At 45.6% G+C, this 22,098-nt stretch overlaps 1 protein-coding gene across 2 annotated transcripts in view; it reads left to right on the top strand.

Moving 5' to 3' along the window:
• The window catches only part of ATF7IP2 (activating transcription factor 7 interacting protein 2), an 85,329-nt gene extending 74,604 nt beyond the window's left edge, over nt 1–10,725 (top strand). For both annotated transcript variants that reach the window (XM_044303437.1, XM_044303439.1), the window contains exons 11-12: nt 1,363–1,547; nt 8,361–10,725. In XM_044303437.1, coding sequence (XP_044159372.1) covers nt 1,363–1,547; nt 8,361–8,735 — 560 coding nt within the window. In that variant the 3' untranslated portion in view covers nt 8,736–10,725. The remainder of the gene's footprint in view (nt 1–1,362; nt 1,548–8,360) is intronic.
• The last annotated feature ends 11,373 nt before the right edge of the window (nt 10,726–22,098 follow it).

Raw genomic sequence — 22,098 nt, 5'->3', positions numbered from 1 at the left:
TCCTCGTGTTTTCTACTATCCAGAGGTTAGGTCATCAGTATTAAAGTCTTGGAAAAACTCTTTTAAGCAAATCCATGTCATAAGTGCCTGAAGCCATTCATTCACTGAGTACAGTCCTATACAATTCTTCAGTGGAGTTGCCATAATTCTTTTTAATACCCATAAAGACATAATTTGGGGTCTTTGGGTATCAGTATGCCAACTATAATGGATAAGAGGGAGAGTACCTTAAGAGTAAAAAGCTTTTATGTCGGGACCAGGTTAGAGTCCAAAAATCTGCTCCAAAGGATCTACAGTGTAAGCAGCCTACCAATAGAGAACAACTTACAGGGGTTAACTAGGACTGACCTATAATAAATCACTGGGTCATCTTGTCAGCTGAGGGGCTTATGTATAAATCTAACTCCATGACCTCCACCCAGTTATCAGTTTGAATTCTGGATATGAATGATTTCCATTTGGGTTCAGTTGGGAGGGGATCTGAGTTGACTGTAGTTGACAGAAGGTGAATGTAAAGGGTTAAACATAAGACCCTGAGATAGGGCTGACATGATTACTCGATTAAATCGAGTAACTTGACAAACAAAAAAACTCTATGCAAATTTTTTGCATTGAGGTTTCCTTTTGTCCCATGTGACTATGGAGCATGAATGAAGCACTTGCTATTACTCACCGCTCTGTGGCCTCCCGCCAGCCGGCACCGCGCTGTATCCTGCCATACACACATGGTCAGGATGTAGTGCACAGATACACGCACTATGACCTGGCGCTGTGTGACGTCAGGAGGACGGTGCAGAGCGTGACTAAGTGGCTGGAAGAGCTGTGGAGTGTCAGCGGTGCCCCTAGCAGGAAAGGTAAGTATTTGATTTCACTGGTGGAGGAGGCTGATGATGGCTTTTTATAAAGTAAAACCTTCTTTTAATTAGTTTTTCTTATTGGAATGCTCGATTTAAACGTGGGAATAATGGGCAGAATACTTCATTTTCATATGATAGAGAAGGTAAAAATGGCTTTATTTGTGCCCAGAAGGGATTGGTGACTTTGCGATGCGTGACACGTCTGGAAAAAAAACTGAAAAGTGGAGTTTGGGAAATTCTATATTTAGCTTGGAGTTGGGAGAATGACAGTAGAACATTTTGGTTGTTAAGGTCACCTACTATATGCAGTGACTATTGTGTGATGTCCAGAATGAGGGTGACACCAAGTGCCAGTCTTGTTCAGGGACTGTCACAGTTCTTAGTGCTTGGCTGCAATACCGGATACTGGACAAGAGTGCCGCTCTAGAGTAAATGTGTAAAGGTTTTGAGTAATTTTTTTTCAAAAATGTATGAAAAGTTTTCATTTTTTTTTTTTTTTTTTTAGATCAACAGGTGGTAACTGATCATTCTGCATCTGCACCATTGTCTGAAGGGAATGTTGGCGTAAAAAATGTCTTAGATAAATACACTGTCGAGAATGACCCCGCGTTGAGAAATCATAATGAAGCCTCTTCAAGTTATGATGTGAATGAAGAAAAAACGACCACCCCCAAATCTCCTGCGTCAGAGGTAAGAGATCCACTGCTTACCAAGACTACAGTGAACACCAATGGTCAGTAATACAAGCACATGTACATATGGCCTGCTAATCCATATTGCATTGTAACACCATAGACATACATTACATGAAATGTTACGCGACACAAGTCGCCGTGTAGTCCTAGCCTAAATAATGTGGAGCTGCAGTATCTGACAGACCATGAATGAGGCGCTTACTGAAACTGAAGTCAGATTTCAGAAGTGCAGTAGATTTTGCAGCCCTACTAAGCCTTTGTTCACATCCGCTTTGTGATTCCATTTATAATGGTGCAGTATCTGATCCGACACACACACACAAGGGGTACCCCATTGACTTGTGATTGGTTCTGCTGAAGAGCCTGTCATGTCTCCCTAAAAAAAAGCTGTTTCTCGCCCAGTTTCCTTGGGGGACACAGAAGACCTTGGGTATAGCTCATCTCCATAGGAGGCGTGACACTAAGTGAAAACTGTTAAGCCCCTCCTCCACAGCTATACCCTCAGCCTGGAGAGAGAGGCTGCCAGTTTTTGCTTAGTGTCCAAGGAGGCAAGACACTCCCTGCTACTGCAGGGCTGTTTTCTCCTTTGTTGTTTTTTAAAAATTTTTGATTTTTACTTTTTTATTTTCTTTTGTTCCAGAATACGGGACAACAGAGACGCACTAGACCTCTCTGTTTCTCCCGGGGTTGAGCTGCGCCAGTGCCGGTATCCGCACTGCTGCCTCCCCCACAGAAGGCAAGGTGGACCAGGGCAGCCCAGCTCCCCTGCATCCCGCCAGCGTAAGGGTCGCCCGCACGCCAAGTCCCTCTTCCAGCGTCCTGCCACTACGGTGCCAGTAGCTGAAGGGGCGACCCTGCTGGAACGGACCGAGGGTGAAGACGGCTGTGGTGAGAGAGTGGCTTCTCCAGCCCTACGACCCCCTCCCCCCCACCCCGGTCTCCTGCTTGACTGACCCCCATACTGGTCTGGCCACCCTAGTTTGTTTTATTAGTTCCCTCTCCTCCCCTCCACTATAGGTGCATCCACTGAGGGGTTATGCTGGCGTCCCTATCATGCCGCCCAGGGAGCTGCCTCTCTCCTTGCAGGGTCCCCCATCCCCCCCCTATCGCCTTACCGGTGCGCAGGCATCCCTCCTTGAGACGGCTCAGGGCCTGGGCCCTCTCCTGACTGCTGCGGCGTAGGGCCCTTGTTTCCGGTCCGCGGGGTGGGCTCCCGCGGCCGGCATGACTGCGGTGTTCAGCGGACCCCGGCCGACCGCAGGTGCTCGGAGAGGCTGTCTTCCGGTCGGTCGGGCGCCGCAGAAAGGTTCTATCCCGGGCTCCTTCTTCCGGGCCCCCTGATTCTCCGGCCCGCGGGGTGGGCTCCCGCGGCCGGTGTTGTGCATGCGCCGCTTCGCTCCCTCCAGATCCCGGCCGGTACCTCCGGGCACCGCAAACTTTAGGCCCCGGCTTCGCGGCCTACTAGGCCGCAATATTCCGGCCTCGATTGGAGGGGGCGGGCATTCGCAGGCGCGAATTCTTCCCGCCGGAGGTCCCCCCGCCCCCAGGGGATCGCTGCACCGCCCTCAGGTCCGATCTGTATTAACCTCTTGGACGCTGACGGTTGCCATCTGGAGGAGACCCTGGGATGGCTAGCCTCTCAGTGAGGCTGTGCTCTTATATGGTGGCCCCTTCCTGCCTAAAAGAGGCTGTGTTTTACAATAATAAATAGAAAAAAAAAAAAAAAAAAAAAAATTAAAATAAAATAAAAAATATAATAATATTAATAATGAAGTGTGAATATATATCATATATATGAAATATCTGTATTTTATGTTGGCTGCGCAGGATACTGCAGCCTGACCTTAGAGCGCTGGCCGTATGCCTGCCCCTATTCTATAGGTGGCATGTTGCGCTCCGTGGCACTGGCCAGGTATACATGTTTCCCTTTCTAGGCGGACCCTTGCCCTCTCCTGGGGTACGGCGCTGGCCAGGTGCAGGCCGCCTTTTTCTATAGGCAGAATTAGTCGCCCTCTCCAGTCGCGGTGCTGGCCATGTGCATGACCCCCCATTATAGGCGGCATACTGCACTCTCTCTGGCTGCGGGCTGGCCTTGTGCATGACCCCCTTTCTGTAGGTGGAATACTGCCCTTTACCGCATACGATGCTGACCATGTGCACGACCCCCTTCCATAGGCGGAACGCTGCACTCTCGCTGGATTTGCTACGGCCATATGCGTGACCCCCTTCCATAGGCGGAACGCTGCACTCTCGCTGGATTCGCTACGGCCATATGCGTGACCTCCTTCCATAGGCGGAACGCTGCACTCTCGCTGGATTCGCTACGGCCATATGCATGACCTCCTTCCATAGGCGGAACGCTGCACTCTCGCTGGGTTCGCTACGGCCATATGCATGACCTCCTTCCATAGGCGGAACGCTGCACTCTCGCTGGGTTCGCTACGGCCTTATGCATGACCTCCTTCCATAGGCGGAATGCTGCACTCTCGCTGGGTTCGCTACGGCCTTATGCATGACCTCCTTCCATAGGTGGAATGTTGCACTCTCTCTGGCTTCGCTGCTGGTCATACGCATGACCTCCGTCCAAAGGAGGACTGCTGCGCTCTCTCTCTCTGGATTCGCTGCCGGCCATATGCATGACCTCCGTCCATAGGCAGAACGCTGCACTCTCGCTGGATTCGCTGCCGGCCATATGCATGAACCGGCCATGGGCATGACCTCCTTCCATAGGCGGAATGCTGCACTTTCCGGATTCGTTGCCGGCCATACGCATGACCTCCGTCCATAGGCGGAATGCTGCACTCTCGCTGGATTTGCTGCCGGCCATGTGCATGAACTCCTTCCATAGGTGGATTGCTGCACTATCATTGGATTCGCTGCCGGGCATGTGCACGACCCCTTCCTTGGGTGGTGTGCTGCACTCGCTGGAATCGCTGCCAGCAATGAGCATGTATCCTTTCCTCAGGCGGCATACGCACAACACCGCTGACTGTGGTTGTTTTCTCGCCAGTGCGTTGCTGGCCATGTGCATGTCCCGCATCCTTGGCGGGGTGCTTGCATTTTTGCTGGATGCGGTGACGGCCGTGTGCATTACCCCGCCCCTTTCTGGGTGGAATACTGCTCTTTCGCCGGATGTGTTGCGGGCCATACACGGCCCTCCTCATCCATGGGCGAAAAATTTGCACCCTCACGTGACCCATGGCTGTCCGTGATATGCTGTGCGGGATTCTTGCATGTTCTCCTTCATTGTGGAGTAGTTGCACTCTCACAGTATTCGGTGTTAGGTGGGTTATTGCGCACTCGCTTAATGGTTGGATAACCCCGTGCATGTCCCCCTTTCACTGGGCGGACCTCCCTCCTGCGTTCCCGCTGGGTACTGTGCGGCCATGTGATTGGTCACCTTCTGGGCAGACTATGGTATGTTCTACTTCTCTGAAGTTGTTACTGGCCTTGGGCATCCCCCCTTTGGGACGGGCCTTTGCATTCTTACCAGCTGCAGTGTTGCCAGATACGTTTCCCCCTTTTCTGGGGGGCCTGCCTGCATTTCCATCGCATGCCATACTGATGTCTTGTGCATAACTCCCTTTCAGGTTGCACTTTGCACTTCCGTTGATACTGTTGGACTCTGTGGCTGATCCCCTTCACTGGGTGTCTATTTTTTTGCGGTGAGCGGTATTTCTGGTGCACTCTGTCCGTTGTTTGGGCCGTGTATGCCTTCTCCTCCCATAGGTGGGTTGGCCTTCTCACTGCTTGCGGGGCTGCTCGTACGTATGCCTCACTTCCTCCTGCGACATTCCCTCTTTTTCTCTTGGGATGTGGTGCTTGTCACGGGCCTTGCGCTCTTCTCTAAAGAGATCATTCTGTCCACCTGTGTAACCCTTGGGTGCTGTCATACAAGCATTAAAAGAATGCCATTGTATTCAAAGGTGTATTCCTTAGATATAGTAGATGGGCTCTACTGCTCTCTACTTCGCCGAGCTGGGTGGTGCTCGTTTCTCTGGTTTGGCCTGTATATTGTGGTCCCGTTGGTCGGCATCCACCATGTCCGTTGGCCTTTCCACCTGGGGAGTGTTCGTGGTTCTTTGATAGGTGCCCTTTCGTTCTCCCGTGCACTCGCTTCCCGGCGCAAGTGGTCACTGGGTCGAGAGTGCCGTTTGCAGTGCCACTCGTTTTCGGCGTTGGCTCTGGCGGGGCTGCTGTTCCCTCGCCTGCTACTGTTTCCTCCTCTTCGGGTGTCGTGCAGTATGAGTCTTTTCTTTTGGCGCCCCCTCCGCGCTTCAGGCTGGTCCGCTACCGGGTTCGGGCCGCTTTTCTCGGGATGGTCACCCAGCTTCTCTTGGGTGCTCGCTTACCCAGGTCCGTAGGACCTCCACCTTGGGTTCTTCAGGGTACTCGCCTTCTGCGTGGCAGTGAACCGGGCGTCTCAGTGAGCGGGGTTCTGCCTTTGAGCTGTCCTATGGCTTCCCTGTTGCCCACTCCTCCTTTCGGTTGGAGGGTGTTATGCCGGCCTCTGTCTCGACTGCCTTTTCTCGCCGGCTCTGCTTGGCTCCCGCTCGGTTCGGCTCGGCTCCCTCCGGTGTGGCTTTTGCCCCGGCCGCGCTTCAGTGGCGGTTCCTTCACTGCCCTCCCATCTGGGGAGAGCTTGGTTGTTCATGTGGATGGTTCTGATGTTCCTCTTGGCCTCGTACTGTCTCCCTTGTTCACTCTGGCTGTAACTTGGGAGGAACCCCCATTCGGTCGAGATTGTCATTAGATCTCCCACACCGGGACTGTAGGACGTCTTCCTGTGGTGGCTACATCGACATGGACTTTAGCCTGTCTTGTCCTGGCGGTTACTGGGCGGACCCTTCGGTTCCTTTCCGTCTGTCCTTCTGCTCCCCCACTCCGGGTGGTTACAGGACAACGTTGCTCGGGGGCCGACGGGACCAGTTTTTGCCGACCGTACTGCCCGTGTTTCGGGTCTGCGCCTGTTCGCATTGGGTTTTCACCCGCTTGCCCAGGCGACTCTTGCGTGCTCGCTAGTGTTCGCTCCTAATGGTTCTGTCTTTCTCCAGTCCGACCTAGATCTGGGACTGGGACTCTGTTGCTTGAAGTGTCAAGTGTCGGCGCTGTCCTTCCCCTTTCAGCGTTCCCCGGCCCTCTGGGCCTGTCAGGACCCTCTTCCATGGAGCGGCTTTGGGGTTCCCTTGTACTGCCCCTGGGTACCGCCCTGGGCATTGCATACTGGGCTCTTGGCACTCCAGTCTTTCCCTTGGAGCCGTTACAGAAGCTCTCTCTACTCCTTCTGTCCTGTACGGTTATGTTTCCGTAGCCGTCGTGTCTCTGGCGGGTGCCTGGGTGGCGGCCCTTCTTGTTCCGGGCCTTCTCTTTCCTCAGGACAGGGCTGTTCTCCATCCCGTCTCTTCCTTCCTTCTGAAGGTGGTGTTTGTCTTTCATTTTGACGAGGCTTTCGTCCTCCCCTTTCCACCCCCGGGAACGGACTCTTCTTCAGATTTGGGAGTTGTTTGGGCCTTGCGGTTTTTACTTGGAGATCTCCGGCTCTTGTCGACGTTGGGTCACTTGGTTTTCTAGGAGGTCCGCGCAACGGGTTGGAGGCCTCCGGGGTGGCTTTCCTCCGCTTTCTCACTGTGGTTATTGCTGTGGTTACCGCACCAAGGGCAGGGTTCTGCTTTTGGTGTCTCCGTTCATTTCACCAGAGTTGTCGGTGCCTCCTGGGCCGGAGGCATTTGGCTTCGGCCATGCGTCTGTGCGAGGCGGTCACTGGTCTGCCTTACAGCGTTCTACAGGGTGCCTACTCTGGCTTCGGCAGGTGCTGCCTTGGGCCGCCTGGTCTGCGGGCGGCGGTTTCTTGATGCCTTCGGGTGCTTCGCCTTGGTGCTGTGGTCCCTCCCCCTTTTGGACTGCTTTTGAACGTCCCAAGGTCTTCTGTGTCCCCCAAGGAAACTGGGCGAGAAAACGAGATTTTTGTATAACTTACCAGTAAAATCTCTTTCTCGCTCTTTCCTTGGGGGACACAGCACCCACCCATTCTTTGTTTTTCTCTACACGGTTTCCGAGTTGTTTTACCCGTTGGGTAGTTGGCTTGTTGGTTCCACTTTTGGACTTTGCCTTTTTTCACTACTTGGACACGCAACTGGCAGCCTCTCTCTCCAGGCTGAGGGTATAGCTGTGGAGGAGGGGCTTAACAGTTTTCACTTAGTGTCACGCCTCCTATGGAGATGAGCTATACCCAAGGTCTTCTGTGTCCCCCAAGGAAAGAGCGAGAAAGAGATTTTACTGGTAAGTTATACAAAAATCTCGTTTTTTATCGCCAAATGTGATAGATTCCATCTCCTAGTAGAGCCTCCAACGCACCTGCGAAATCAGCAAAAATTAGATTTTTCTCTTCAAAATGTTACACAACTGTGACCGTTCCATTATGGCCCATTATACAGTTTCCATTCTGTTTTATTGTTATGGTCCATGGTAAAGGAATCCATAACGGAATTCTTAGATAACCTTGAACGCCGAACTTGAAATACAAGTTCGCCCATCCCTACTCGCCATTTGCATGAAAAGCTTTCTTATGATGATTTTAAAAGGGACTCTTTCACCTCCGGGATGCCCTAATATGTACAGTAATACAATGTACAGAACACTCCTTTTACTCTGGATCTAGGCATTCCCAGGCCGGTTTGTGGATGCGTATCGACATACAAATTACTGATGTGGAGTCAGGATCGTGTATTATCTCACACTATAGGGTTTGCCGGAGGTGACATATTCCCCTTAACAACGTGGTAACTTATGTTTTCTTTTCTTTCATCAGAATCTACAGGAGTCAGTGGTCAAACAAAAAACTGATCCCGGCAAGCCTCCACAAAAGCCACAGCTGAGACTTGCTCAAGTCCAAAACCCTAAGGGCATTGCCCTGTCATGGAATGTCACCACTGTGGATCCCAGCTGCGCTCCTGCTAAATCCTATTGCCTTTATGTACACCAGGGGGATCCAAACAACCCAAAAAAACTGTGGAAAAAGATAGGCGAAATCAAGGCTTTACCATTACCGATGGCCTGTACGCTCACGCAGTTTGTTGAGGACACCACTTATTCGTTTGCCATGAGAGCCAAAGATGCCAGCGGACGCTTTGGACCCCTGTGTGATATACAGTCCACTACGTTAAAGCCTCAAAAACTCCCTTAAGGATTCATAGCTTGTCTATGTTTTACCTCTATTATCAAAGTACATGAATTGTTTTCACTCATATTGAGTCGTGCCAAGTTGTTTTCTCTTAGGGTTATTCTATTTTAAACCTGGTTTTGGTTATGTAATTGTTGTTTTACTGCTATGTTTGAGCTGTACAGGCATATGCCCAGTTACAGGGCTGCATTTCTTTCTCTTCTGTTTGTATTGAATGATTTTATAATAATTTCATCAATCCACAAATATCTTTTTTTATCCTATCCGTCCGTGTGTCTGAGACTGGTACATCATCTCAGCCCCATGCTCTCAAATGGGACTAAGCTGCAGAACCAGGCACAGCCGCACATACAAATAAGCCACTGTGCCTGGAAAAACCGTAAAGGAGTGTTCCAGGACTTATTTGTTGATGACCCGTCCTTTTAGGATTTGTCCTCCATAACAGATCGGCAGGGATGTGACTCCTGGCACCCCCCCTAATCTGCTGGGTCGACCAGCTCCGGTGTCGTAACAAGAAGAAAGAGAGTAATTCTAGCGCCTTGATCCTGCGCAAGATCTCCTGTAAACAACTGATCGGAAGTTGGAGCCATGCTCATCTGTTATTAATGACTTATCCAAAAGATAGGTAGTCAATAATACATATAATGGAAAATCCCTTTAGGGTACCTGCACGTGGGTGCGGGTTTAGAGACAGGTTCCGTAAACATTTCCGTGCAGGTTTCTGTTTCCACATTTGTTACTTGCTGTTTTTGACGCAGATCTCGCCCTTTGCAATACAAAGGGTGAAATCCGCACAAACAATTGACATGTTGTGGTTTTCAAAACCCTCCCAGATAAAATGGCAGTCACATGAGATTTGTCAACTTTCATTCAGTTTGCTGGTGCTGTGTTCCACTGCAGTTTTTCCCCACAATAAAGAGCATAATCTGCAACATGTGCTGGTAGCCTTCGGGTCTGGTGCGCCATAGTGTTGCAACCTCCATCTTCTGATTGATGGGAGTATCAGAGGCCACCACTGATCACACACTAGTGATCTGTTATAAGGAGAAGCCATCAATGTGTTTTCCTCTAAAAGAAACGCATTTTATACCAAACCGTGTGCTATTAAAACCTTGAGCCAGTTAAAGTGAATGTGTCAATCAGAAGTCACATATTATGTTAAGGATACTTTTTAAGAATTTTTATTTTATTTTTATTTTCCATGTTATCTATATTTAAAAATTATATACGGTAATCCTGCAATTTTCGCACTGGTCATGATTCCTGTTCTGTATCTCGTTATTGCAGGCAGAATTACAATGATAGGTAACACACACTCCACCCTTCACAATAGGAGATATCACCGCTTATCAGCTCCTCCCTGACATCTACACAGGTCACAGATCATGCCAAGAAAACTCTCCCATAGAAGCCATTGGGGTCCCCTCCTGTCCATTGTGTTTATGGCCCACAGTGCCTGCTCTCAAGACAGGCCTAGTGACCAGAGTGAAAATGGCAGGATTTTCATAGTTTTTTTTTTAATATGGGGACATGTAAATGTAAAAAAAAATATATATATATATATATCACTAAACATTAAAAAAACATACATATGATTAACATTAAAACACGTTTTAAAAAGGTCATTTGCTGATGACACATTCCCTTTTAAAGGAATTGTCCAAGATTTCAAAAAATAAACTTTTATTTCCCCTAGAAACAGCACTGCTCATGTCCATGGACTGTATGAGATATTGCAGCTCAGTCCCATTCATTTGAATGTAGATGAGATTCAGTTACACAAGTAGCGCTTTTTATAGGGTTAAAGAGGTTATCCCATCTTAGACAATGGGGGCATATCGCTAGGGACCCGCCCCTACAAGGATAACTGAGCGGAGAAACTTCAGGAGGGCGCATGCACAGCCGCCCTCCATTCATTTCTATGGAGTCACTGAAAATAGCAGCGCACTGGCTCGGCTATTTCCGTCGGCCCCATAGAAATGAATGGGAGCAGTGGCCGCACATGCGCTCCCATTCACTTCAATGGGAGAGGCGGGCTGCTGCGCCTGGTGGTGGACGGACCATGGGAAACCCAGGGTCCTCCAGCCACAACTCTCCCCAGCTCCGTTCTCCTTGTAGGTGCGGTTCCCAGAGGTGGGACCCGCACCTATCGGACAATGGGGGCATATCCTAGCGATATGCCCCCATTGTCTAAGATGGGAATACCCCTTTAAGGCTACTTTCACATCTGTGGCAGAGAATCGGCCAGACACAAACCGCAGCAGTTTGTGTTCAGCCACTTGTTGGCATTTTTGCAGAATCTCTGTTAGACTGGATCCAGACAATTCCACAGGCTGTTTACTGCCGAAACAGCCTACCTGAATTGCTGCCGCAGATGTGAAACTATTCTATAAAAAAAAAGCAGATCCGTTTTTTTTCTAATCCTGGACATCTTTCAAAATATAGCTTGATTATGCCTTTAACGTTTATCTCAAACCTTGTTAGTTTTGGAAACATATAAAATATGTTGAGCTCCATAGTTCAATTTAGGTTAATTTTTTATTTTTTTTTTGTAAACTGCCCCCTTCTAGCACTTGCTCAGTGCAGTTCCAGAGGTGGGATTTTACATGATTTTATGTAGAGCTTAAAGGTGGCAATCTACTTTTGGACCTTTTTTTTTTTTCTGTGTGAATTTTCTTTAATTTAGAATTTAATAGCATTTCCTTCCATTTCCTAAAGCAAGGATTTCTTTACATTACTGCTAATCGGGAGATTAACTGAGGCATTAAATATGGTTTGGTGACCGTCCATGGGCTTCAGAAGAGGACACGGGTTGTTGTGGTAATAGCACAATTGTTCCTATTTTGTGGAGGTTTTGTAGTTGCGTGGTGCTCTTTTTTTCCTACTTTAAGGAGGTAAATATGATTGACTACATTTCACAACAAAGGAATACAGATAATCCAGTAAGAAGTTGCTCAAATCCATATGACTTTATTTCCTTGTATTAAAAGATGAAATGGTGTTATACAGCTTGCGCGTTTCAAGCATTGCAATTCTTACTCATAGCTCAGGGATGGGCAAACTGCGGCTCTCCAGCTGTGGTAAAACTACAACTCCCAGTATGCCCATGCTGCCTACAGCAGGTCATGATGGGACCTGTCATGGCTCAATAAACACACAATAAAAATCCTATGCCAACCAGTCACTGAATTTCAGTGCATTACATTCAACCATACTGATTTGTATGTATATATGAATGTGATAACTGTGGTTAATGGTTTAAAAGTCAGTGTCCAGCTGTCAGTGAGAATTGCAAGGCTTGAAACGCGAATGCCAGTTCATTTACCATGAAGAAAATTGAGTATTTTGGATTTTAGCTGTTTCAGTGCCGGATTATCCAGATTCCTTAGGCCTCATGCACACGAACGGATTTTTTTTTTGTGTCCATTCCGTGTATTTTTTTTTTCTTTCTTGCGGACCGTATGCGGAACCATTCATTTCAAGGAGTCCGTAAAAAACGGAAGGTACTCTGTGTGTGTATTCCGTTTTTCATATGTCCGTATTTCCGTTCCGCAAAAAAAGAACATGTCCTATTATTGTCCGCATTACGGACAAGGATAGGACTGTTCTATTAGGGGCCAGCTGTTCCGTTCTGCAAAATGCAGAATGCACACGGACGTCATCCGTAGATTTTGCGGATCAGTTTTTTTTTTGCAGACCACAAAATACATACGGTCGTGTGCATGAGGCCTTATTGGAAGGTTCCATTGGCACTTAGTCCTGCCAGCAGTCCAGGCGCCTTCAACAGGACACAATGATGCCACATTGGGTGATGTCTTCTAATCGGGTGTTCTGTTCAGTTTCTTTGTGATTTTTACGTTTCATCATGCCCGTCTCTGGCAGTCTTGGGTTATGTCCAAGGCACTGCTCGTTTGTCATTGTAAATAAATTAAAATAAAATTAAAATGTAATTGGAGCAAAGATGAATTAAAGGGAATGCATCGCCTAAAATATTGTTCTGCCACTGGAAATCAGATGGTGACACGCATCTTTTTTTTTATCTAATTGTTTTATTTTCTGATTTGTAGATTTTTGTTCCTGATAATTATCTTAACTGCCATCTTGCAGCATTTGGACATATGCTTTACAGCAGCCACCATGGGCCATAGACACAGTTGACTCGACTCATTGACTTCTATGGGAAAGTTTTCTAGACATTCTACTAAGGAAAGAATAGATAATCTGTGACATCACCTATTGTGAATGGTAAATCCTGTGTTGTATATAGGTGTTATCTTTCATTGTAATCCTGCCTTTAAGCTGTTCACTGGAGCGAAGTGCAAACATGGTGCCCGCTCCCGCGTCCAGTGGGCGTCACTGCAGGCGGGTCTCTGCTGTTTCAATAATGCTGATCGCTGTCATTAAAACCTTTTTTAGATGCCATGACCCTAAGGGTTAAAGACATTGAAGTGACTGCTGAATAGTGACTATTGCAGGTCAAGTGGCACCTATTATTAGGCTTAGTGACCAGTGAGAAAACTGCTGAATTTAGTTAGTTTTTTATATAGATATTGACATCACCAAATATGTAAAAAAAATAAATTGGAGAGAATAGCTTCCCTTTAAGATCTGTGCATGCTGACAAATGAAAACCTTTATGGCTACAGCAAGAGCCTAAACACCGTCCTATCAGAGTTTTGCTCTTGCAGATGAGAAACTTATGGTTAGAGATGAATTGATTTATTACATTTGCCAGTTTACATAGAAAACAGGAGGATAGGTTTATCCATTCTCACAATGGACATTTATTATCTGTACATAGGTTAGATGTCTGATTGCTGCAGTGGAGACCCTATTGAGTACCACATTGGGGGTCCAAAGCCTTCTGTTGTACCTCACTACAGAAATGGAACATGAAGAAGCCTGAATGGAGCTGTGGTAGATGTAGGTCTATGGGGCTGATGGACAAAACGGAGCAATGTACGTTAAACAGGACAATGCCATGATAGTTTGACCTGTAGAGATCTTGATAGTGTTATGCAATTGATACTCATAGGGGACGATGTATTATGCACGTAGGATAGCTTTTGGCCAAACGCTTCTGAAAACAACTTATTTAACCCCTTATTGACCAGCAATATGCATTTTTAAGGCGGTCACTAATGGGCCTTTAGGCTTGGACAGCCTTTTTACAAGCACCCGGTCCAAGTACTGCACAGGCTTGGCTCTCTGTTGAGAGTTGGGCTCCTGCAGTAATGAGCTAGCAAAAGCACTGATCTGGGCCGTTTACATTAGCAACCAGAGGGTGCTGACTCTCTCTATCCCATCGGCACCCCACGAATGAAAATGTGGACTGCTCACATACTGACATGGGAGCCTAGGGCCTAATGAAGGTGCAGGCCAGCCTTCAGTGTGTTTGTAGCAGGCTGCGCCTCTCATGTGGATGTCGGTATAGCACTGACAGAATAATACATTGTATTGCATAAGCAATGCAATGTATTATATAAACAATCAAAAGCTTGCTATTAAAGTCCCCTTGTGGAACTAATAAATGGTTAAAAAATTTATTAAATAACATTCCAAGTTCAAGAAAAGTTAGTTTTATAAAAAAAATTGCTGCTTCTGTAATGACTCACACAATACAATTCTCATGTAACTTGCCATACGATGAACAGTTTTGCTTATTTGCCACAGAAAAACTAAATAAAAAGCAATCAAAAAGTGTTATGTACCAAAATGATACCAATGAAAACTAAGTCACTAAAGTCATCCTGCAAAAATCAAGCCCTCACATGGATCCATGGAAAAAAAATATTGTGCTAAACTAGTAAAACGTAATATATATTATATATTTTATTTTTTTTTTTTTTTTTTTTTTTTTTTTTTTTAACTGCAATTATACTGACCCACAGAATAAAGTTATTTATGATGAAAAATGAATGGCTCAAAATGTATACCATAAAAACACAATGGTGGAATTGCTGTTTTTTTTTTCTCGTCCCCCTCAGATTAATGAAAGTTAATCAATAAGTTATGTGTGCTCCAAAATGGTAATAATAAGGGTACTTTCACACTTGCAGCAGAGGATCTGTCAAAACGTAAGCAAACTGATGGCATTTGTCAGACGGATCAGGATCCTTATCCGTATGACAAATGCATTGAAATGCTGTATCCGTCTCTCTGGTGTCATCTGGAAAAACAGATCCTGCGTTTTATTTTTTCACATTTTTTTTGCGGTCTGAGCATGGCAGACTGCAATACTGGATCCGTTTTGCCGGAACCAGCATTAATGCATGTCAAGTGTTCTGGAATTTTGGACGGAGATAAAACTGCAGCTTGAAAAGTCAAAAAGACTGAACTGAAGACATCCTGAACGGATTGCTCTCCATTCAGAATGCATGGGGATAAAATTGATCAGTTCTTTTCCGGTATTGAGCCCCTACGATGGAACTCTATGCCGGAAAAGAATAACGCTAGTGGGAAAGTACCCTAAAAGTTACAGTTCTTGGAATGTGCTGATAAAAAAGTGAAAAAAAAATAGCTTGGTCATTAAAGCGCAAAACAGGCTAGTCACTAAGGGGTTAACGCAGGCATCGAAGCCCATTAGATTGTCTGCAAATGTTTAATGTGTATGAGCAACTTAAGATATGTATAGCTGTAGAGGTAAACAGCTGTGAATGAGGCCTGCTGTATACTGGCTGCTACTCCTCCCTGTATTCCAAGGAGACAGACTAGTGTAGAAACCCCATCTACTATGGCTGAAAATTCCTGGGCGTTCAAGAAGTGATCCACTGACATTGTGGTCTGTATCGGCCATACTGGAAGGGGGCAAGAAGGCCACAGATTAGCAACCGTCTTAGGCTAGGGCTACACGGCGAAGTCGCAAAGCATAAAAATAATGATAGACAATGGTGTCACACTGTGATATGCTGCAGCACAACAGTTGCAAAAAATCCATCTAAGTTGGATTTTTGAGCAACTGGTCATGTGAAAAATATTGCGCAACACATGTCGCAATGTAGTTGTATCCGGTTTGTCCGTGACACTTCGCCCTAGCCTTAAACTTGCCGTGCACATTAGATGAGTGTTGGCAGGACCAGCCAACCATCCAGCGGAGGACGATAGAGGAAAGTTGGATTTCTACCTGCCATATTCTTTTGCTGTTACAGGTGATAAGCAGCTGCCTGAGGTATGTGTCCGTAACGTATTCCCTACTGAGAACATCTGCACGCTCAGCTGAGCATGCATATACACGGGGACAGGAAGGAAGGTGTATGGCCATTCTTACCAGCACTGACCGTAAAGGCTCATGCACGCAAATGTATTTTTTGTCCGCATCCGATCAGCATTTTCTGTTTGTCCGTTCCATGGCATCCGCAAAAATATAGAACATGTCCTAATATTGTCCACATTATGGACAAGGATAGGACTGTTATATTAGGGGCCGATTTCTATCCGTCTACGGCTGTGTGCATGAGCCCTTAATGGGATAGGCGGTCATCTATTGAACCCATCCTCTTTTCTTTGAGCACATCTATGGCCTTATTCAGATAACCCTAATGTAGATGCACTTTAATGCCCATATTACAGACCAAATGTGTTTTTATAACCCAATCTAACAGCATGATCAGGGTCCCTGTGATGCTTCATTCAGTCTTAGTTTCATAGTTTGTCTAAATTGCATGCCTAGTTGCATAAAATGCAGACTGTTCATTTCAATGGGGCTGCAAAAAATGTCTGTTCTGAAACCATGTAAAAAAAAAAAAAAAAAAATAATAGAGCATGTCCTATTCTTGTCTGTCTTGTGAACAAGGATAGAACGTTTTAACAGAGTGCAGGACATGCTGTTCTGCAATTTGCGTACTGGAAAAATTGCTACGGCCATGTGCATTAGGCCCTATTCACATGGTCAGGCCTAGTTCCCACTTCAGCGAGTTGTGAGCCAAAACCAGGTGCAGGTCAAAGACACAGAACAGGTGCCATTCTTTCCATTATACCTCAGGGTGATGGCACACAGTGCAGTTCTGACAGGCAGTTAGGATGCTCTTTTTTTTTTTATTGTAGCTAGCGGAAATAAATTAAATCATTCCCACAACACCAGGGGTTAACGAGGCTCCTAAACTGGCTACATTGAAAACGGCATCCTAACTGCATGTCAGAACTGCACTGGGTGCCAGCACCCTTAGGCCTCTTTCAGTGTTTTGTGGTCTGTTTTTTTTTGTATGGCATATACAGTAATTACATTGAAAAAAAATTGGGCTGGGCGTAAAATTTTAAATAGATTGTTCCGCCCGAACGGCTACAGAAGACATACGGATACATTTCAGTACGTGTTTCGTTTTCTTTGCGGACCCATTGACTTGAATGGAGCCACAGAATGTGATTTGCGGGCAATAATAGGACATGTTCTATCTTTCAACGGAAACAGAATGCATACGGAGTACATTCCGTTTTTTTTGCGGAGCCATTGAAATGAATGGTTCCATATACAGGAACGGAAAAAACTGCCCGTAAACGGAAAAAAAAAAAAACCTGGTCGTGTGAAAGAGGCGTTAGTGGAGAATCTAGGAGGGGAAAGAAATTTCACTATCAGCTGTGAATGGTGTTATTGCAAAGTGGAAGCGTTTATGAACCACATAAGGTTACAGAGCGGTATTGTTGAGGTACATAGTGCATAAAAGCTGGCAGCGTTCTGGCGATTCAATGGGCCTCATTTATCAAAACTGTTTACAGGAAAACTTTTAGTTGCCCATTGCAACCAATCAGGGCTCACCTTTCATTTTTTTTTTCAGAACACTAAGAAAAGAAAGGTGAGCACTGGTTGCAACTAAAATAGTTTTCCTGTTAAAACTGTTTTGATAAATGAGGCCCAATAACTGCAGAGTTCTTTAACATCAGCGCAAAAACTGTATCAGAAGTTTAAGGATGTGGCTTTCCATGGCCGAGCATCTACATGCAGGCCTTACATCACCAAACACAATGCCAAGCGTTGGGTGGAGTGGTGAAAAACGCACCATCACTGGACTCTGAAGGATTGCAAAGGTCTTCTGTGGAGTGATGAATCTGGCGGGCTGATGGACGAGTCTGGGTCAGGAGAACATTACCTGTCTGACCGCATTGTGCCAGCTGTAAAGCTTGGTTAAGGAGGCAAATGGGGTTGTTTGGCGTAGGCCCGTTAATTCCAGTAAGGGGAATCTTAAAGGGTTATACCCATCTCAGACATTGGTGGTATATTGCTAGGATGTCAAATAAGTGCAGGTCCCACTCCTTTCTCCAGAACAGGAACCCTAAAGTGAAGGAGAGCGCATGTGCAACATGCTGTCCATTCACTAATATGGGCTCACGCTTAGGTATTTTCAGAACTCCCATGAATGGAGGCTGGCCGCTCTTCCTGTGTACTCTCCTTCGCTTTGGGGGACCCATTCTGGAGATGAGGTGGAAGCTGCTCCTATCTGACATTGGTGGCATATCCTACCTATATGCCACTGATTTCTGACATGAGACAACCCAATAAATGCTTCAGCATACCAACAGATTTGTTAAAATTGTATGCTTCCAACTTTGTGTGAACAGTTTGGAGAAGGCCCTTTTCTGTTCCATAATGATTGTGCCCCAGGGCAGAACACCTTTAGAGCTCATGCACATAAACATATTTTCTTTCCGTGTCCGTTTTTTTTTTTTTGCAGACCATACGCGGAACCATTCATTTCAATGGGTCCGCAAAAAAAATGGAAGTTACTGTGTGCATTCAGTTTCCGTAGATCCTATTATTATCCGCATTACGGACCAGGATAGTACTGTTTCATTAGGGGCCAGCTGTTCCGTTCTGCAAAATACCGCATGCACACGGATGTCATTCGTGTTTTTTACGGACCGACAAATACATATGGTCCTGTGAATGAGCAAGAATGGAGGTTGTGAGTCAGGTCTTCTTGTCCAGCAGCAGTGTCTGACCTCACAAATGACACATAGCCAATTACACTAATCAATACATTCAAAAAGTATAAATTGAAGGCTGTGATAATAAGGCAAAAACTCTGATGGATCAGATGCCTGTGTGCCCTCATATGCCAACCTCTTCCTGAGGCTGTGGAAGAGGGAGCTATTTATGTCCATGCGTCGATGGACCGGGTCATTTTCTGGGCCCGGTATATCGACGATATCTTCTTGATATGGCAGGGTACCTCTGACACACTCTGTCGTTTTATGGAAGGCCTTAACGATAATAAATATAACATCCATTTGACCTTCAAACACGACAAAGAACAAATAGAATTCTTGGATGTCCTGATTAGATGCGATTCTTTGGGCCTCCTGCTAAACAATATATATAGGAAAGAGACTGCTGTCAACGCACTCTTACATGCATCATCATCTTCTCATCCTCCGCAGACAATTAAAGCAATACCTATTTGTCAGTTCATTAGGATCAGAAGAGTGTGTTCCACCAATGAAGATTTTGAGGCCCAGTCAAATATTGTATGACAACGGTTTTTTGAAAGAGGACACAGCAAGAGATCAGTGAAGAAGGCATATAATCGTGCAAAGCACTCAGTACGGCAAGACCTTATCCACCCCAAATTAAAAAAGGAAACAACTGATACGGTAAGATACATTACCCACTGTAACTCACAGTGGCAACATATGCCGGAGGTACTGGAGAGATTCTGCCCGATATTGAGGGCGGATCCAATATTGGATAAGATCTTGTCACCATATCCATCCCTAGTGGCTAGGAGAGCAAAAAACATGGGGGACCACCTGGTAAGATCTTATTATGCCCCTCAAATGCAGGGCACAATTTTTGGCTCATGGGGGCCTAAATGGGGTTGTTCCCCTTGTGGCAAGTGTGTGGCTTGTGATAACATTTTAAGAACTACTGAGTTCACTAACTCCATGCAGACGAAAGTATATAAAATTACCCATTGCATTTCGTGCACCACTAAGGGGGTAATTTATCATGCCACTTGCCCATGTCCAAAAATCTACGTTGGCCTGACAAGTAGAGAGCTAAAGATACGAGTTTGCGAACACTTTCGAGATATTGTAAAAATCAAACGATTCCACTGACCTGACTAACCTTAAACCCATCACCAAGCACTTCAAGAGATTTCATGATAGTGATCCTTCACCTTTGAATGTTTGTGGGATTGACCACATAGATTTTGGGATGCGTGGAGGTAATCTGATGAAGTGTCTGGCCCAACGTGAGACAAAGTGGATTTGGACCTTGGATACAATGCAACCTAAAGGCCTCAATGATGCTCTGTCTTACGCCCCTTTTCTGCAGTAAACATTTATATTTTTCTTTACATTTTTGTGATTTTATTTTTAGATATGCATTTATGTTCACTTATGTGTTTGTGTCTTTCTAATCGAGATCTGCTATTAATGCTGTCTTTCTGCATTTAGGATAATACATTCGCACTTATCTTTCTATATGGACATTGGGTACTTCTGACTGGATTGTTTGTGTCATCATGATCCTAAATGAAGATGGAAATCATGTCCTCTTTTCTTATCACTTATGGATAATTTCACTTATATACCATTAATGTGTTTTTTATATTTATTTTTTAAATAGTGTTATTTATAGTATTTTAAATTGCATTTATCACATTTTCTTCATCATTATATGTGTTATATATATGATATTCTTTCACACCTTCATGTCACTCTTATTGTTTGGGATTATTTTTTTTTTTATATCCCACTATGGCTTATTAGGCCATTCACTAACACTGAACAGAGTTTTGGTTCTATTTCACACAACATATCCTTTCCCTTCACTTCGTCACATTCATCATGCACCTCCCATCACTTTTTTGCCTTACATTTGAGGTTGTTACGTCTTCTGGTATGCTTTTCCATCTCTTGAGGATTGCCGATCATGTGATCTAACCCCTTGACGTCACAGGCCATCACTTGATTGGCTATCGTCTCGCGGGATCATTACATTATCCAAGGTCCTCGACAGATTGTTTGGTGAACGCAGTTCTGCCCGCACAATTGGCCACCACGCGGTCCCTCTGTGACTTCACCCTTCAGAAGGGCCACGACAGCGCAGGTGGGCTCATTCACACCATCTGTCCCCAAATTAGCAGTACTCTGATCGGAGGAGCATCTTCTAACTCCATTGATTAAAGGGGTTGTCCAAGTTATATTTATTGATGACTTATCCCCAGGATAGGTCATCAATATCAGATTGGAGGGGGTCCGACACCCCCTCCGATCAGCTGTTTGAAGAGGAGACTCGCGCGGTGTCAGCACTGCCTCCTCTTCACTGTTTACCTTCTAGCCGTTGCATCTGCAGTGGTGAGCAGGTGTAATTACACCCAAGCCGTCCCATTCATTTCAATAGGAAGGCTCGGGTGTAATTACACCTGCTCACCACTGCAGATGCAACGGCTAGAAGGTAAACAGTGAAGAGGAGGCAGCGCTGACACCGTGCGAGTCTCCTCTTCAAACTGCTGATCGGAGGGGGTGCCGGGTGTCGGACCCCCTCCGATCTGATATTGATGACCTATCCTGGGGATAGGTCATCAATAAATATAACTTGGACAACCCCTTTAAACATCCATATTTTGGATTTATCTCAATACTTTCCCTTCAGGCTCCATTTTACGTCACACTCTTTACCAAACTCTGCCAGGGTTGTACCGCACTTTTTTGCTACGGATTTGTCTGTCATTTCATATATGTTTTTAATCATGTAAAATATATTTTTATAGCTCATCAACGCCATGTTCGTTTATAGGTTCTTCTTGTCCAGCAGCAGTGTCTGACCTCACAAATGACACAGTCAATACATTCAAAAAGTATAAATTTAAGGCTGTGATAAGACATAAAAACTCTGGATCAGACAGATCCTAATAACAGCAAGAAAAGCTCTGCAAACTAAACTGTTCTTGCCATCAAAAAGCAACAGAAACCCAATGGAAAAACAAAAAAAAACCTGTTATCTTTGTCTACCAGATCACCTGCTCTCCTGTTCTTTTACACCTTTCCAGAGGAAGATGTCTCACATCCTTAGGTTTTTCACTAACATGTGCTGTATTTTTTAAGTTAATGAAAAGTTATTAGTTTTTTGACCAAACCTCTGTTACCAAGGTGCAAGAATTTGTTTGATATTAGCACAGGAGTGGGGAAGCAGTTACCATTCACCACAGTTTTCTTTTCAGTTACCTCTAAGAAGTTGACTTTCATTGTCAGTAAAGGGATTGTCTCATCTGAGACAATGGGGGCATATCACTAGATATCAATGGAGCAGGGAAGGTGGTGGCTGGAGGACTCCGCTCTGGCTACCACCAAACACTCTCCCCATAAAATGGAATGGGTGCACACTACGCATGACCAGCTACCGCTCCCAATAACTGCTCTGGGCCCG

The sequence above is a fragment of the Bufo gargarizans genome, chromosome 8 (genome assembly GCF_014858855.1).
Source record: "Bufo gargarizans isolate SCDJY-AF-19 chromosome 8, ASM1485885v1, whole genome shotgun sequence".
In the NCBI taxonomy this organism is placed as follows: domain Eukaryota; kingdom Metazoa; phylum Chordata; class Amphibia; order Anura; family Bufonidae; genus Bufo; species Bufo gargarizans.
This window is presented reverse-complemented; position numbering and strand designations above follow the sequence as displayed.